Source organism: Plutella xylostella, chromosome 5 (assembly GCF_932276165.1).
Source record: "Plutella xylostella chromosome 5, ilPluXylo3.1, whole genome shotgun sequence".
Classification (NCBI taxonomy): Eukaryota; Metazoa; Arthropoda; class Insecta; order Lepidoptera; family Plutellidae; genus Plutella; species Plutella xylostella.
Genome location: NC_063985.1, coordinates 3,423,946 through 3,441,506, shown reverse-complemented (window position 1 = coordinate 3,441,506; position 17,561 = coordinate 3,423,946). Strand labels below are relative to the sequence as shown.

General features: G+C 39.4%; 2 protein-coding genes across 5 annotated transcripts in view; both read right to left on the bottom strand.

The window, feature by feature from the left end:
* Positions 1-17,561, bottom strand: part of LOC105391648 (trans-1,2-dihydrobenzene-1,2-diol dehydrogenase) — a 22,030-nt gene extending 4,469 nt beyond the window's left edge. The window contains exons 1-3 of one of the 4 annotated variants that reach the window (XM_048633151.1): positions 17,497-17,561; positions 10,446-10,494; positions 253-460 (exon numbers count right to left, since the gene is read on the bottom strand). In XM_048633151.1, coding sequence (XP_048489108.1) covers positions 253-460; positions 10,446-10,469 — 232 coding nt within the window. In that variant the 5' untranslated portion in view covers positions 10,470-10,494; positions 17,497-17,561. Of the gene's footprint in view, positions 1-252; positions 461-3,443; positions 3,594-5,582; positions 5,734-10,445; positions 10,495-17,290; positions 17,472-17,496 lie in introns of those variants that run through there. The other 3 variants (XM_048633152.1, XM_011563187.3, XM_011563162.3) reach the window with 3 other exon arrangements.
* LOC125491385 lies at positions 12,566-13,465 on the bottom strand. The gene has a single exon (XM_048633202.1). It carries the CDS (start codon positions 13,463-13,465, stop codon positions 12,566-12,568), a length of 900 nt encoding a protein of 299 aa, XP_048489159.1.

The following is a 17,561-nucleotide window of genomic DNA, read 5'->3' as shown; positions in this document are numbered from 1 at the left end:
AAAAATATTTGTTCTCATGGCCAGAACCATATTACATTCAAAACCCAGATAAACACCAGACCTTGTTGCATGGCATCTTTATCGACGTAGGTACATAAACTGGTTCAACGCACTTTCCACCAATCACATCACCATAATATTTCTATCGGTCATCGCAAAACTAAACGTTTATCTACGTCGATACCGAAGACATGCAGCCAAACCCCTACACATTCAGTTAGTAAACTTCCATCATTATCATCAAATATTTACCTACAGAAGTGTCTTGCGCCAGCGCGTCGTATCCCTCATAGGCCGTGGGTATCTTGTGCAGGCTGGCGAGCCGGTGCACGCGCTCCAGCTCCTTGCCCGCGACGGCGCACACGCGGTGCTGGCACGCCGGCAGCGTCGCCAGGGCTGTTAGGAAGTCGTGCGCTATCATGCCCACGCCCGCTATACCCCAGTTTAGAGGGCTGCCCATCTGCGGGTTAGAGATTTGAAGGGTCAGTGAGATGCTGCCGGTAAATGAAACTGTAATAGTTATGGTCATACTGAAATACTTCTATTCTATTCTATTCTATTCTCTGTGGGGGTGTAAGTACCTGCACCTGGCTCTCTCGAGTGGAACCTTTGTGCATATCCCCAAGGTCTAAACTGCCTTCCTAAGCTTGGACCATTTCCCACCACGCTGGTCCACTGCGGGTTGGTAGGTTCACATACCTAGATGTGCTAGATCTAGATATGCAGGTTTCCTCACGATGTTTTCCTTCACCGTAAGAGCGATGGTATACATTGTACTTAAGTTAAAAGAACTCATTGGTACATGTCAGCGCCGGGATTCGAACCCGCATCTCTTGATTGAGAAGCGGGCGCTCACCCGACTGAGCTACCACCGCTCTGAAATACTTTTGACAAGAAATGTAAAACTACACTCGCGAGCAACCAAATCGACTCAAGCCTTCACGGCGCACATATACATTGATTTTCCTAAAACGATAAATGGTAAATATAAAAGTGATATGTCATTCGAAAGCTGAAGAATTAGGCTTTCAATTAAGATCAATACCATAAAAAAAAACTAAGCGCAGATTTAATGACGCATTTTAATTGCCCGTCAGTGTTAATTACCTCATTAGGAATCCACGCCTTGCGCTACCTGATCCCGCTATAAAACCTTTCCACATCCGGTGTACCTTATCAGTCGCTTGTTGCAAGTTGACCGGTACACATCTCGTTGCATTGTATTCCTTGTTTTCGCAAACCCATGGATACCACACCAGAAGAAGCTGCTCAAGTTGTTGCCTTGCTGCAACAAGGGTTAAGTCAGCGAGCAGTCGCTGCCCAGCTCCACTTGAGCCAGTCTGCTGTATCCCGAGTATACAGACGGTTCCAAGAGACTGGTGCCTTCAATCGAAGACCAAGAACGGGCCGCCACCGCTGCACTTCAGAGAGAGACGACCGCTTCATTGTCTCAACCTCGCTGCGCAATCGACACCTTACGGGCGTTGATGTGCAGCAAGAACTGAGACGTGTACGACAAGTGGCTGTCAGCGAGTGGACAGTGAGAAGACGCTTGAAGGAAGCCAACTTGACACCAAAAAGACCTGCATCAGGCCCCAAATTGACTGCAGGCCACCGACAAGCGCGTCTTCAGTTTGCTCGAGAGCATCTCGATTGGAGCATTGCGCAATGGCGGTCGGTCCTGTTTACTGATGAGTGCAGAGTGTGTCTGCATGGCAGTGACAGGAGAGGCCGGGTCTACCGGCGTCCGGGGGAACGATTTGCCCAATGTTGTTTCGCTGAAACAGTAGCATATGGCGGCGGTTCCTGCATGATGTGGGCTGGTATTTCTCTAGAGGGAAAAACCGCACTTGTTTTCGTGCCTGGAGGCGGCCGAGGAGGCGGGTTAACAGCTGATCGGTACATCACCGACATTCTACTCGGTCATGTTGTGCCCTATGCAGAATTTGTCGGTGAAGACTTCGTGCTAATGCACGACAATGCCCGCTGCCACACGGCACGAGTCAGTCGGCAGTTTCTGAGAAAGAAGGAATTGCGCACGATGGACTGGCCTGCGCTCAGTCCTGACCTGAATCCCATCGAACACTTATGGGACGAGCTCAAAAGAAGAGTTCGGGCCAGGAATCCAGTCCCTGCAAGCGTGGACGAGCTGAAGACAGCTTTATTAGAGGAGTGGGACGGCATTCCTCAGGAAACTGTCAAAAAGTTGATAAGGTCTATGAGAAACAGGCTGCAGGCTGTAATTAGGGCAAGAGGGGGCAATACAAAGTATTGATTTAAATAAATAAATTTTTATCTTAACATTTTTTGTTTAATTTGTATAATACGATACCCATACCCTTTTTTCCTAAATTCCCGTTTTTCCTACAATTGCGTTCAGACATCATTTATTTCAAAAATGATGAATGGATTTCAATAATAATGATATCAAATTAAAGCTGACATCTTAAGCTTTTAAATGACATATCATTTTTATTATTTCTATTCATAATTTTACTTGTATTAATGTATGTTTGCGCCGTCAAGGCTTGAGTCGATTTGGTTGCTCGCGAGTGTAGTTATTCATGTGAAAACTAACGTCCGTCGAGGCGGGAAATGGGCTTCAATTACTTATAAGTATATTATGTATGTTAAGTTTTAACATCCTCATTAGCCAATGATCGTCCACTGCGGAAAATTCCTCTTTCAGGTAACGCGACAGCCTTAATTTCATGTCCTTACCCTTAACAAAGCGATGAAAAGGTATGTACACAAGTTCCACCCACTAGGAACTTTTTCATTGCTCTATCTACTGAATCAAATCATATTTTTTTTCATAAATCCAGTTTTATGAAAAAACGTAAATTAAAGTACCTACCTATTGACAAGGCTGCATAATTTTAAAACAAAATTACATAAGTTCACCAATAAAATCTATTACGAGAACAAACAATGGACTCTTTCGATCGTGACGGTCTCGTTTGACCACGACTTCATCGGAGCGACGAAAGAAGAATGGGATTCGCCTTGGAGAGCTAACTAACTTCTAAATCGAGGAAATAAGTGCCTTCTACAAATAACCAAATAACTATTATTATAAAATTTATATAAATACCACAAATAATTATGATTTGATATTTTTTTATGAACTTTTTATCTATAAAATGAGAAACTGACTATTAAGAGCCGACACCGGGTCCAGAAACTCCGCATTTGGCACGGAGGTTCTTTGTGAGGTGTAAGGCTGCCTTAGGTATAGCTATGAAACTAATCAAATATTCATATTGCGATTTTGAGTTAAAAGGCTTGGACCTTTTAACTCAAAATCGCATTAATATGAATAAACGGATTATTTCTGCACAGGAAATGAAAAATAATGACCCGTAAATTCGTTACGCATCCTAATTAAATACTGAACCTACGAAATGAGAAAAAATATCTGTGAAATTCAAACTATTACTCACTGCAACGCTTCCTGCCTCCGTATTGGTCATCTTTTCACAAGTCAACTTGTAACAGAAGTCGGGAAATACAGAACCGACGGTTTGAATGTGTCGCGTTGTGCGCCGCCAGAGAACAACTCAGTGCTACCTTGCGTCGTCCGGCTGAGCGATGTCAAGTGGCTGTCAACTACCTAGTCCGTACTATAGCATCACACAACATTCTTTTCTAAACAGAGCCGTTATTATTGCAACGGCAACGCCATAAACTCCACTAGTGAAGGTTAATTGTCGCTAATTAGGGCAATCGCTTAAACTAATTCAAAAGTAAATACACGACATTAGTTTAGGCAGATTTCCCCGCAAAAACTTATTTGCCTTGAACGACTCGCGCCGAAATAATGTGGACGATAAACAAGGCACCTGCGTCACGACATTGAGTGATGAGATAAATATCAATCATAGCGTGATACAAGTAGGTAGAGGGACAGGTTGAAATCAGCACAACAATAACCGGTCAGAAGAAAAATGGACCAAAACTAACTTAGAAGGTAATTGAATAAGCATGAACACTAGCCCTTCATGACCATAGACGATTCGAATCAATGATTAAATATTTGGAAAAATTATCCCGTTATTTATTATTATTAAATTACTTCTACTCCATGACTAGATACTTAGTACTTACTTAAAACTAATAATTTAATGTTTTTTTAAATAATTAATTAAGTCTTAATAAAACATTTTTATAATAGGTATGTCAATTAAATAAATGGGTACTTAGGCCTAATTTCACACCATTCGGTTAGGTTAAAAATACCTCGGTTTGGTTACATTTTGGACCGTTAAGGTTAGTGAGTGTCCCACCATGCTAAATCACGGGGTTAACTCCCTTGATCGGGTGATAAACTTGAATGCTGCTGTGGGGTTCCGCTAAGACTTGGTTAAGACCGGTAACCAGGCAACGGGTTGTTTACTTGTCACTCATTCTGTCAAGATTCAAGATGGAAAAATGAACAGAGCCTTTGATAAACAATATACGAACTAGATGTTGTGTGACATAAAAAATTAAGCGAAATACTGTCTGGGTTTTATATAATGTCAAACCGAGATAAAGGTTTAAATTTAATGTCCTAACCTAACTTGGAACCGCAATATAGAAACACAAATTGATGGCCCTACCTGGAAATCGAACCCGGGATCCCTGGGTGATGAAGCTGAGCTTCTACCACTAAACCACAGAGGTAGATTCAAGAAGTTAAACCTAATGACTTAATGAGAACTATTGAATTACTTAAGTGAAAAATCTTCTAACAAAATATTTTAAAATAAGACCTTAATTAGAAATTGATATGTTATTTCCCGAGAAGTTTCTTTTGCACCGACACTCCATCTTGTTCGTTGTATTGTTTTTCAAAGGGCATGGCGTAATAATATTATTTTCAATGACGGATGTCAAAAAACAACCTTGGTAGAAATAGTAACCATGGCAACCTCAAAACCAAAAAGTTTGGTTGTTTGAGGTTGTTTGAAATCACAGAGACATAGCCAACAAATTTCAATGAATATGACAGAATATTGAGTGAAGTGTGAGGGAAATGAGTGAATGATACACATAATGCTGGATTTATGAATGGTCTATTAGATTTTCGTCGTGGGACTCATCCAGTTAACAAGGGTAATAATCCTTAAACGCGTCGTCAGCAAATCCGTTATTGAGACTGTAACTAACAGAATCATGAGAAACCAGGTCTTAATGTATTAGTTACAAGAACCTACATATAATTTATGTGATTTATGACCATGATTAGGAGTTTAAGGATTTGATGATAATATATTATTTCATAGCATCGGATATTTTATAATCGTTTGATGAAAATGCGTTCAAACAGAAAACGTGCGTTTTGAAAACAACTGAAGAGCTTAATACTAAAAAGTTCTCTGTAGGCAGGTACCTAGGTATAATTAAGTACTCAATCGAGCACGCATGTACAATAAAAGGGCAGTCGTAACTCACAGTACGTAGGTCGATACATATGTAGCTTATGTATAACACCTGACCTGAATACACGACACCGTACCCAAGTAAAAAGTCAAGTCAAGGCAAACGAGGAATATTTGTCAGCTAAGTAGAACCTTGTGAAATACGATATATTTATTTACCTCCACATGTATCTAGTGCTGTCAATCGTAATGTAACACTCGCCCAGCGCAATCAAGAGACTAATAAAAACTGCTAAGCTAATGATAATGCAATAACGCCTTGCTGTTATCTTAACAGATAAACACTTCAAAACTACTAAAAAGAGTGTCCCAGAACTCCAAAACAGTGTAATCTTGACAGGTTGTTTGTACTGTTTGTCTTTATCAGATTTTGTCTAATGTTTGTAGCCTCGATTTGTAGAGCTAGGAAAAAATGGATCTCAAAGTTTTTACGACCTTTTCAATAGAAGCATGAGTCTGTGCGCCGGTTACTTATTGTAGGTAATGAACTTCAGGCCTTCAGCCATTGACGGTCGAATGGCGTAGTGGTTAGTGGCCCTGACTGCTATGCCGAATGTCCCGGGTTCGATTCCCGGCTGGGGCAGATATTTGTTTAAAGACAGATATTTGTATTCGGGTCTTGGGTGTTGATATTTATATTTAATATTATATTTAATATGTATCTATCTATGTATTTATGTAGATATATCAGCTGTCCGATACCCATAACACAGGCTCTGCCTAGCTTGGGGTCGGATGCCCGTGTGTGAGATGTCCCCACATACTATTATTATTATAGTATTATTATTGAAATCTAGAGCTCAGCTTAATATTTATGTGCGGCTTGTTATTTGAATAAATTAATTTAAATTATTAAATGGTCCATCCAGGTCCATCTCGAAAGATGCTGGTTAATTAGAAGAAACCGAGGGTATTTTTGACCTATTCAATAAGTTTTCCTTGGACCCCGTTTTGAAACAAAGAATGAACTGTATTATTTTACTATACCTACCTTTACTATTTATTTAAGCATATTCTATCTATTGTATTTAGGTATAGTGGTTCAGTGCGACTCGTGTATTCAGTAGGTAGAGCTAATTGAGCCGATATTACGTTACTGGACAATAACAATAATGTCCATTGGCTGAACACACTGATTGGTCTGCCATATTGCACTTAATGTCGGATGGCATGTTATGATACTTTTATGAACGCGATCATGGACAAAACGTTTTGTTTGTGTCAGGCATAAGCGTAGAGTCAGGCATCGTTTTAAAGCATAATAGATATAAAAAATGTTGAAATAGTTTAGATAGATAGGCTACTCCTCACTAGCGAATCAAACTATCCTACTAAAATACTAAATCATGGCTTCACGAGACTCGCGGCTAAATTAATTAGATACGTATTGAATGGATATTTTGGATTGTAGAGTGAAGAGTGTGACGACAATGTAGATTGAAATCAACTTTGCAGGTCGGTTTAACATATGTACCTAGGTTTAATTACGATAAGTACTTGGTAGTAATACAAGATACCTACGTATCAGATTTGTACGATCACTACATCACATAATAACGAGATGAGAAGCCGAGTTTTTTTATAAAGATCGCATAACAGGCTAAGGTAAAGGTTAACTGCGTGTTGCAAAACCCTACATTCATGCCGAGGTACACGCAGCTTCATTAGTAGCTATACAGGGTGGCCCAAAGAGTGACGTCCAAAGGAAAATGTTTGATTCCTTAGGTCAAGGGGTAGCCAAATCACCCCCATGTATGTTCAGCAATTTTTAGTAGTTTAGGAGTTATGATTTTTTTAACAAATTTTCTACGAAAATCGACCTCAGTGGATCAATTATGTTTTATTATTTTTTTGGATAACTTATTTAAATATTTTTTTATTTTTGTGTCATCCTCTTAAGTTGTTCTTTTAACCATAAAAGTTTCAGCTTCCCAGCTGTAATGTAAGTTAGTTATTTTTATATCGAAAGTTCAAATTATATCATCGAGCTAGACTGCTCTGAATTTTCAACTTGAAATTAAAAATTGAAATAGTTATTCTCATGGTCCCTTATTAATTTTAAAAACTCCGCAAGGTTCCAAAATTACATAAAAATAAAAATAAACTATTGCTTAATGGGGTATTATTTCCAGAAAACAGCCTTCAAAGGTACGTGGGTGGAAAATACCTAATTAGTAAATTGTTTCAGAAAGTTTAAAGATTCCTGTTAGGTCATTACTAAGGACTAATTAAGTTAGAAAATGTATCAAATTAAAGGGAAAATAAAATTATTTACTATTTTTTTTTTATTTTAGTTGCATGTTTGAATGAAAATTCTTAGTAAAATGTTTTAGTGTGAGTTGTAAGATTAATGCGATAATTGTATTATTAACAATAAGTAAATAGACTCAAATAATTATTTGACACATTTACTCATAATAAATTTTCAAAATGGTGACCTCCCAAATCAATGCGCAGCCTACATCTACGCAAGAAATTTTGTTTAAGTTGCCTAAACGCTTCTCTGTTTCCTCTAACGACATTTCCGGCCTCTCCAATTCGCTGTCTTAGCTCCTCTTCATTTACCGATTCTCGGGCGTAAGCTATGTCTTTGTAATAACCCCAAATAAAAAAAATCAATCGGATTTAGGTCAGGCGATCGTGACGGCCATCTGATTGGACCGTTTCGTCCGATCCACCTGTTGGGATACGTTTCGTTTAGGCAACTTAAACAAAATTTCTTGCGTAGATGTAGGCTGTGTATTGATTTGGGAGGTCGCCATTTTGAAAATTTATTATGAGTAAATGTGTCAAATAATTATTTGAGTCTATTTACTTATTGTTAATAATACAATTATCGCATTAATCTTACAACTCACACTAAAACATTTTATTAAGAATTTTCATTCAAACATGCAACTAAAATAAAAAAAAATAGTAAATAATTTTATTTTCCCTTTAATTTGATACATTTTCTAACTTAATTAGTCCTTAGTAATGACCTAACAGGAATCTTTAAACTTTCTGAAACAATTTACTAATTAGGTATTTTCCACCCACGTACCTTTGAAGGCTGTTTTCTGGAAATAATACCCCATTAAGCAATAGTTTATTTTTATTTTTATGTAATTTTGGAACCTTGCGGAGTTTTTAAAATTAATAAGGGACCATGAGAATAACTATTTCAATTTTTAATTTCAAGTTGAAAATTCAGAGCAGTCTAGCTCGATGATATAATTTGAACTTTCGATATAAAAATAACTAACTTACATTACAGCTGGGAAGCTGAAACTTTTATGGTTAAAAGAACAACTTAAGAGGATGACACAAAAATAAAAATATATTTAAATAAGTTATCCAAAAAAATAATAAAACATAATTGATCCACTGAGGTCGATTTTCGTAGAAAATTTGTTAAAAAAATCATAACTCCTAAACTACTAAAAATTGCTGAACATACATGGGGGTGATTTGGCTACCCCTTGACCTAAGGAATCAAACATTTTCCTTTGGACGTCACTCTTTGGGCCACCCTGTATGTACAGTATTGTGCAAATTAATGTGAACACGAGTGAAAATTTGAAAAAAATACATTTATTACTTCTAAAATTAAAAAAACAAAGATATATTAATACAATTTAAGTTGTTTTAATAGAAAATGTGTCCTCCCTGGTTTTTATAACTTCTTCAACATGTTTTGGCATAGAATCGACAAGGTTTTAACAGTTTTCTGATATTTACTGGTCTAAAAAACTTGTATGAATTACAGCCTCAATAATTTTACTTTTTCTTGTGCAATCCGTTTTACGAAGTCTAACTTTCATGATGGCCCACTTATTTTCAATGGGATTAAGTGCCGGTGAGTTCTCTGGCCATCCAAAGGCATGATATCTTGTTGTCCTTGAAATATTTAGGCATTATCGTGGACACGTGGAATGGAGCCGAATTTTGTTTTAAAACGTATTGACCGTTATCATCAAATTTTCTTAGTTCAACTTCTAATCTCCGTTCTAGCAAGTCACTGTATTTTAGCGAGTCCATCATCCTTTCGATGGGCACAAGTCATTCGGTACCTATATAAGAAAAACAGCCCCAAACTAAGAAAAGTTGATGCTAACGGTCAATAAGTTTTTCAACAAAATTCGGCTCCATTCCACGTGTCCACGATAATGCCTAAATATTTCAAGGACAGCAAGATATCATGCCTTTGGATGGCCAAAGAACTCACCGGCACTTAATCCCATTGAAAATAAGTGGGCCATTATGAAAGTTAGACTTCGTAAAACGGATTGCACAAGAAAAAGTAAAATGATTGAGGCTGTAATTCATACAAGTTTTTTAAACCAGTAAATATCAGAAAACTGTTAAAACCTTGTCGATTCTATGCCAAAACGTGTTGAAGAAGTTATAAATCCAGGGAGGACACATTTTCTATTAAAACAACTTAAATTGTATTAATATATCTCTGATTTTTTAATTTTAGAACTAACAAATGTATTTTTTTCAAATTTTCACTCGTGTTCACATTAATTTGCACAATACTGTACCTACCTATGTAGCTGAATGGTATTATGAAGCTGAGTGTACCTTTGTACTTGTTTGTGAGTTAAAGGTGCAAAAAATATATGAACCTATTTGAATGAAGAATTTTAAAAAAAACACCACATGACATTTTACACATTTTTGTTTATCAATTTAAGGTAAGTTGATAAGGGATTAATGCGGCATGTTACTCTTCCCATGAATTAAAAAAAAAAAGTTTTTTCTTTACTCACTCATGACCAAGAAAAGCTTATTATGACAACTTTTGCAACTAAGTATATCCTATTAGAGAAGTTCTTCAGAAACCAACTTATTTATATGTATGATATGGTTTCAAGATGACAAAAGAACCCTTTTTCGAATGCAGAGTAGTTTGAAAAAAATATAATGTGTTCATCAGCATTCTTAGATAACATGTGTAATTGTGTATACAATAAATGAAATTAAAAACATTACATTTTGCATGGTGAAAGCTTTTACACTTCGGTCATTTATACTCACATTTGTTACTTCCACCTCTGCCATTTTCCAGTAGAGATACTGGTGAAATCTGCAACACAAAATACTAATGTCAATAACTAGATAAAAGATATTTGTATGATTGTATGTACTTATACAAATTAATTATATCAATAAAATTGAGGAATGGAATATAAATTTATTGATAGAATTTTTGAACATGTTCCTGAGCACAAGTAAGTACATTTAAAAAGCAGGTTTTTGTATGATAGTGTGTTGTTAAAATATTTTGTTATGTCTGAAGATCAAATATATGCTATAACTGTAATAAAAAAAACACTTTTTTTAAAAATTATTTTTAGATAGCAGGTAGGTTATATATGATGTTTGGCTATTTTGAAAAACTCACAACACAAGCTATCACTTTTTCAATAATGATATACATATACAATATTGTGATTTTGTACCACACAAAATGTACAACATTAAAAAAAATTCCATATTTTAAAAATATGGCTTAATTAATAAAAAAAAAAATACCCTATTTTTATTTAGGGACTTTGATTTCTATAGTTCACTGACATGAAAGAAGAAGAAGATAGAAAACATAACAGTCCCATCATACCCTAATACAGGATAACATTCAGCTTACACTATTTCTTAACCTTAAACTAAATCTAACAAAGCTAAATATAACCGTTTTTCCCACGAAGGGATAAAAACGGATATTTCGAGTCCAGCCGAAGCTTGACCCACCTTGAGATTACGATCGGCTTTTCCCCAAGTATTCAGTCCTACAAGCGCCCTATACCCTAACTATTCGCTACCTTAGCCTGGCAACACTGTCATGGCGTCACTTCCGAACAGGCACCAACGCGCGCCGGCTAGCTGCTAGCTTCAGTACCTTTACATGCCGGCAAGGCATTTAAACTTGGGTGGGTCAAGCTTCGGCTGGACTCGAAATATCCGTTTTTATCCCTTCGTGGGAAAAACGGTTATATTTAGAGGTCCGAGCCTTCGCTTGACCCACCTTGAGATGTGTTTGGTTTCTGCCGGCATTATTCGATTGGTGTACTGTGATTGGTATGTTGATAGTACAATAATTTTTAAATGATAACACGCACGTAGTAAACCTAAATTATTTATTGTTTGCAAATAATTAACAAATGATAATCAGTGTAATGATATTATAATTATAATATAACTTTAGACCGTGTCAAAATGGCTTGAGGGTCTGTCCGTGTTAATCAGTTGTGATCGGCTGATTTGCCTGTAATAATGTCTGAAGAAAGTGTTTTTAGATCTCCAATTTCCCTTAGAAAGTACATCTTCAATGCCTAGTCCACAGATGGTGAAGTTGTCGCTTGCAACAGCTGAACGGATGGAGCCAGGCGAAGCCTCAATGCCGATTTCTTTGAAGTAGCTTTTAATCCAGCCAGCAATGACGCATCTGCTGGCTTCCTGTACTCTACCTCTGGTTGTGATGAATAGACTGGTCAGGGAATTTCTAGCGGATCGCCGTGACGCAGACACTTCTGATAGTTTTTTGATCCAGTATATGCAATTGAGATTTTTAATGTGATTAACCTTAAGAGCCCATCCTGACTGGCTATATTTTGAGCAGTCTGTTTTTGATCCGAACTTTGGTTGAAGAATGATAGAGTTTTCACTAAATATGCAGTAGTCAGGTGATGTGTCCAGTAGGGTCAGGTCGTGTATACGCCTACCTGAATGCAGTAACAACAGCAGTGCTGTATGTCTGGATACTTCATATAGGCTGTCTTCTACTACTGTACTATGCTTCAGCCAGTTAAGAACTCTGTCCATGTTCCAGATGGGTTTCTTTACCTTGGGCTTCGAGACTGATATGGCTTTGAGTATATTTTTCACTAGCGGATGGCCAGAAATCAATTCTGATTTTACCGGGTTAGCAAACGTGCACACCACTGATTTGTGGACCAATATGGTTGAAGCGGCTAGATGTTCTCTATGATGAAGAAAGCATAGATATTCTGCCACTTTTTCCGGAAGTGGATCATTGATGGAGCAGTGGTTTTCTGTTGCCCATTTTTTCCATCTAGTCCAAGCGGAGTGGTACGTTTTTAAAGAACTTTGTCTCCAAGAACTCTCGAGAAGGTGTTTATACTCTGGTGGCCAAGTGTTTATTTCGGAGGCCCACCCCGTACCCTCCAGACCTCCAATTGTAAGTCCTTCACCTCTGGTGGAGGTTGTTGGGTTCTGTGATCCATTAAGTTCGACTGTAGGTCTTTGATCGTGAATGGGGCCGCAGTTGCTCGTGCTTTCAGGTCGGCTCTCCAGTAGACTTTGTGCCAGCGGGGGCAGACGATCAAGTAAGTTCCTCTGGCTGTATTCAAGTGACATAATATTCTCGGCATCATGCATGGTGGGGGAAATATCCATGCAAGGTTCCAGTTCCACTGCTTCGCGAATGCGTCTATGAATAGGGCCTTCCGATCCTGTGCATCCTCTGTTGCATACTTTTTCACTACTCTCGACCGGGCTGACGCAAACAGGTCTATCTCCGGGGTGCCCCACTTGTTGAAGATCATGTCCGTGACAGAGTTGGACAGGGACCATTCTGGAAGTTCTTGGTGTCGCGAGAGGCTGTCTGCTGTAGCATTGTATCGACCTGGGATGTACTTCGCGTTGATTGTGATGTTTAGCTGGTCCGCGAGGAGAAATATTGCTCTCGTCATTCTTAGCAAAGTCAGTGATTTGGTGCCCCCTTGTTTCTGAAGGTAGGCCACTACAGTTCGGTTGTCGGACTGTACAAGGCAAGTGTGGCCTCTTAGCGTCATCTCGTTCTTTTTCAGAGTGATGTATACCGTCCATAATTCTTTCCTGTTGCAGTGCCATGATTTTTGGTTGGTATTCCATTGCCCTTTTTGCTTCTTTCCGTTGATTGTGGCACCCCAACCCAGGTCTGATGCGTCTGTTGTTATGAACATCGTCGTTGCTTTCAGGAAGATTGGTGAGATGTCGGACAGGTGCTTGAGCCACCATTTGCAGTCGGTAATCGTCTCTGGGGACAGGGCATACATTTTGCTTGTTGGAAATCTTTTCATTTTGTTGTTGTCTCTTTGTAGGTAGCGACAATGCAGCCTTCCGTGCGGCACAACAAATGATGTGAAAGTTAGTCGTCCTAGCAGACGTTTTGCCTCCAACCATGTACATTTTTGTGTAGCTAGCATTCTCAACAGCTGTTCTCTCGTTAGCGCGTTTTTCTTGCTGTCGATGCTCTTCGTGTCTGCGTCTGTGTTCCAAGTTATACCGAGGTATTCCTGTTTCTGTGATGGTATTATGCATGTTTTCTGTGTGTTTAGCTGCCATCCCAGATACTTTAATATTTTGCATGCCCGCAGACCCTGTGTCATTAGATGTGAAGGGTTTTGCCCCGCTAAGAGAAAATCGTCGAGATATACTACAACGCGGATTCCCATGCTTCGCAGTATGCTCGCTATCCAGTTCGTCAGTTTGGCGAATATTTGAGGCGCTGTTGCGAGGCCAAATGGTAAGCACGTCATTTGAAAAATGTTGTTTCCCACTTTGAACATTAGGAATCTTCTGTGCTGCTGTATTATAGGTACGTGGAAGTAGGCTTTGGAGATATCTATTTTTAGTAGGTAATCTCCTGGTTGTAGAAAATGCTGAACCTTTTGGGCAGTTATTAGCCTGAACTTTTTTGGTTTGAGAAACTTGTTGAGGGCTTTTAAATTGAAGATCTGCCGGAAGGTGCCATCTGGTTTCTTTTTTAAGAATAGAGGGGACAGGAACCCCGTTCGAGTCGATGCCGGCTCGATCGCCCCAATTGTTTGTAGGCCCCGAATTTCCGATTCCATTGCAAGGCTGGACTTTGTTTCCATTAACTTTGTGTCTTGTCTGGAGAGGCAAATTAAGGGGGGCTTTTTGATGAAGGGGATCCTGTATCCGTTTATTATATTTATCAAGGTTTGATCTGCCCCCAGTTTCGTCCATTGGTCTCTCCTTAGACGAAGCACCCCGGCCTGAAAATTCATGTCAATATTTTTTTGTGTTTCCACTTCGTGGAGGATGTTTTCTGGGATCTTGTTTATGGTTGGGTGCGGCCTTGGCGTGGTTCTTGCGATAGTTGGAAGATTTGCTGGGTCCTTGCGTTCCTCGTGGTTGTTTGTAGCGATTGGAACTAACGGCGGCGGTTCCTTTTCTGAATTGTGTCGGTTTTTTGGGGTCATATTTTCTCCCAGGAAAAAATTTATCATACCCACCGTATTGCTTGAGGGTTTCTGTAAGCGTGGTTTCATCAAACAGATGCGTTGTTGATGGTGGGATGCTCTGCATCACTGCATCACGTGCCTTATCAGAGGGCGAGTAATAAGACCTTCTAGCTGCTATAATTTCAGCTCGTCGACCGCAAGCGTATTGCAGCGCCTGGTCTGAAATGCGCCTGTAATTGGACTCCTTTGAAAGCACATTTTGTTGGATGGAACTTATGACCAGCGGGTCCTTGACTTCCCTTGCCACTTGCTGCAGGCCATCTTCCAGTGCTTGTCTTTCTAGCAGGAGAGCGTGTGTAAGAACACCCAGAGTTTTGTCTATTTTCAGTAAGATCTCCGGGTTACACCATTTCGGTGTGATGTTACTTAGCTGCGGGTTGACTTTGAGCGCGGTAAATACCGGAGTCCCCTGCAGCGTCTTTTCAGCTTCCTTGTACCTTAGGTTGTTCCATGTGTCGGAGCCCAAGCGTTGGCACTTAGCGCCTTTTGCTACCATGTCTGCGGATGCCATTGGAATGGGGGGCTCAGCCTCTGTCGTCATTGTGTCAAAGCACAGACTCGCAATAGCTTCCTCTCTATCATGCGTTGCGGATGCAGTGGCCTCTGGGCTTTTTATTTGACAGTCTTGTCCTTCTTCGTCGTCGTGTTCTGACTCTACCTCTATATCAGAATAGGTGGAGTCCGCTATATTAGTATCAGCCGTTTGGTTTGGGGTTTCTTTTATTGAGTTGACAGCCTCGATGACTCTTTCCGCGGTATTATTGGTGGTGGCCATCATTTGCGTCATGAGAGCACTGAACATTTCTGATTGTTTCTGGATTGCTGCGGCTACAGGGTCTATCTCTCCAGTGCTTGGAGTCTTGAGTCTCTTTGTTCTGGCTGGTGATCGAGATGCGGAGCGTTTCTGGCCATGCCCTGGAGGGCGACCTCTTAGAAGCCCGTCTGTTTCCTCTCGGCTTAAAAGGTGTGGTTTCATAGCCCTGACAACATTCAGGAGGTTTTCCACGTTTTTTCCGTGTATTTTAGCTGCCAATGCAAATGGGGCATATATCAATGCGCTTGTGAAGGGCCAGTCGAGCATTTTCAGTTTGATGGACTTATAAGTTTTTTCAGACAGTTCTTTCAACTTGAAAGCCGCTGCGATGTCCGCCGTTGGAATGGAATAGCGTAGCTTGTTTATTATTTTGGGGTCTGGTGGATCCCCTACAAGTTCTCGTATATTGATGTCCTCTATTTGCCAGTCCTTCCATTCAGGTGGCATAAACGGCAAGACGGCATCGTGCATCTGATCGACCACATCCTTTGCAGTCGACGCTGTGGTTGCCGTGTGAAGAAGGATTTCCCGGATAGTTGGCATACTCTGGAAAGACAATACAATTTATTGCACCGGTTTTGTTATCATGTGGCTGGTAAGCCGTCGGATCGAATCTGCGCGGGGCCATTGATCCGACGGGCCGAATTGGTATGTGCCACGCGAGCCGTCGGCTCAGCTGGACCGTCCGTCGGACGGGTCCCGCAAGGAACGTTAGGAGCCGACGGGTGAAAATGCCCGTCGGGTCAACAATAAGACACTTAACGTGATCTTATTTGTTCCGGGTTTTGCTTTTTATAGCTAGTACTGATCGTGTACATCATGGCTAAACGCCGGTTCGCGTACAGGTGTTGTGATGCACGCTGTTCGCACACGTTTCTAAAATGAAACCACGTGTGGCCCCCGGAGGGCACTTTCTGTCCGTCCAGGGGCTGAAAACATATTAGGGTTCCTAAAAAGAAGAAAAATAAACTTACCTTATCTTTTGCTTGTAGAACTCAACGTTTGAAGTTCACTTTAAAAATTTTTGCTTTGCGAACGAGCTCACGTCGTTACTTGGGGAAAAGTCAAAGCGTACTGAAGCTAGCAGCTAGCCGGCGCGCGTTGGTGCCTGTTCGGAAGTGACGCCATGACAGTGTTGCCAGGCTAAGGTAGCGAATAGTTAGGGTATAGGGCGCTTGTAGGACTGAATACTTGGGGAAAAGCCGATCGTAATCTCAAGGTGGGTCAAGCGAAGGCTCGGACCTCTAAATAGTCTCTGTAATTTACAGAGTGTGGGCTTGTGAGAAAAAAAATCTTATTTTAACATTTTATTGGTTTTTTGACATTTGAAATCCCATACATATTTGATGACTGCAAAGGAAAACCAACTTTACTTACCAGACATAAGGAAACATCAAAAATACAATAACATAGTGGAAGCTCTATAGGTCACATATTTTATTATTTTGTAAAAATCTTACAATACAGATAAGTGTGGGAAATATTAGAAAAGCTCATACATAATACTAAATATCAGCTTATCAATCTGAGATATCCCTTCGATATATTTTTGATGTAACATTATTAATATTATTATTAATTACTTATGAATGATGACTTATAGAAATGTTACTTTTACTCATTCCTCAATCATATAGATCACCTATGTATGATTTAACTATTAAAACTTTTATGTTTCTACTTATAGCAATAGAAATGTTGAAAAAATAGAAGTGGAGGTGATAAATGTCCATTTTATTACACTGTCTTCATTCTCTGCTTTCATAAAGGGAATAAATCTACATAGATCGGTACTTTACCTTTTAATTTAGATTGGCTGATCCAAGAAGATGAGATCAAGAGTATTCAAGACTGATCAATAGGTTAGGTAGGTATTGCCCAACAACAAATTAAATGCCTACACATGTATTATTGATACACATTGATTAAAGAGAATTTGAAAGTAAATAATTATATTAAAACCGTGGTAAATATAAATAATTTCATAATAAAATGAAAAGCTCACACTCTAAACAGCTGCCGTCCGTTTGCTTTCACACAGACTAACTGATAAAAACAAAACAATGAGTA

Excerpts from the sequence above, each read along its gene's own strand:
- LOC125491385 (XM_048633202.1), bottom strand. The coding sequence starts at position 13,465 with ATGTATGCCCTGTCCCCAGAGACGATTACCGACTGCAAATGGTGGCTC.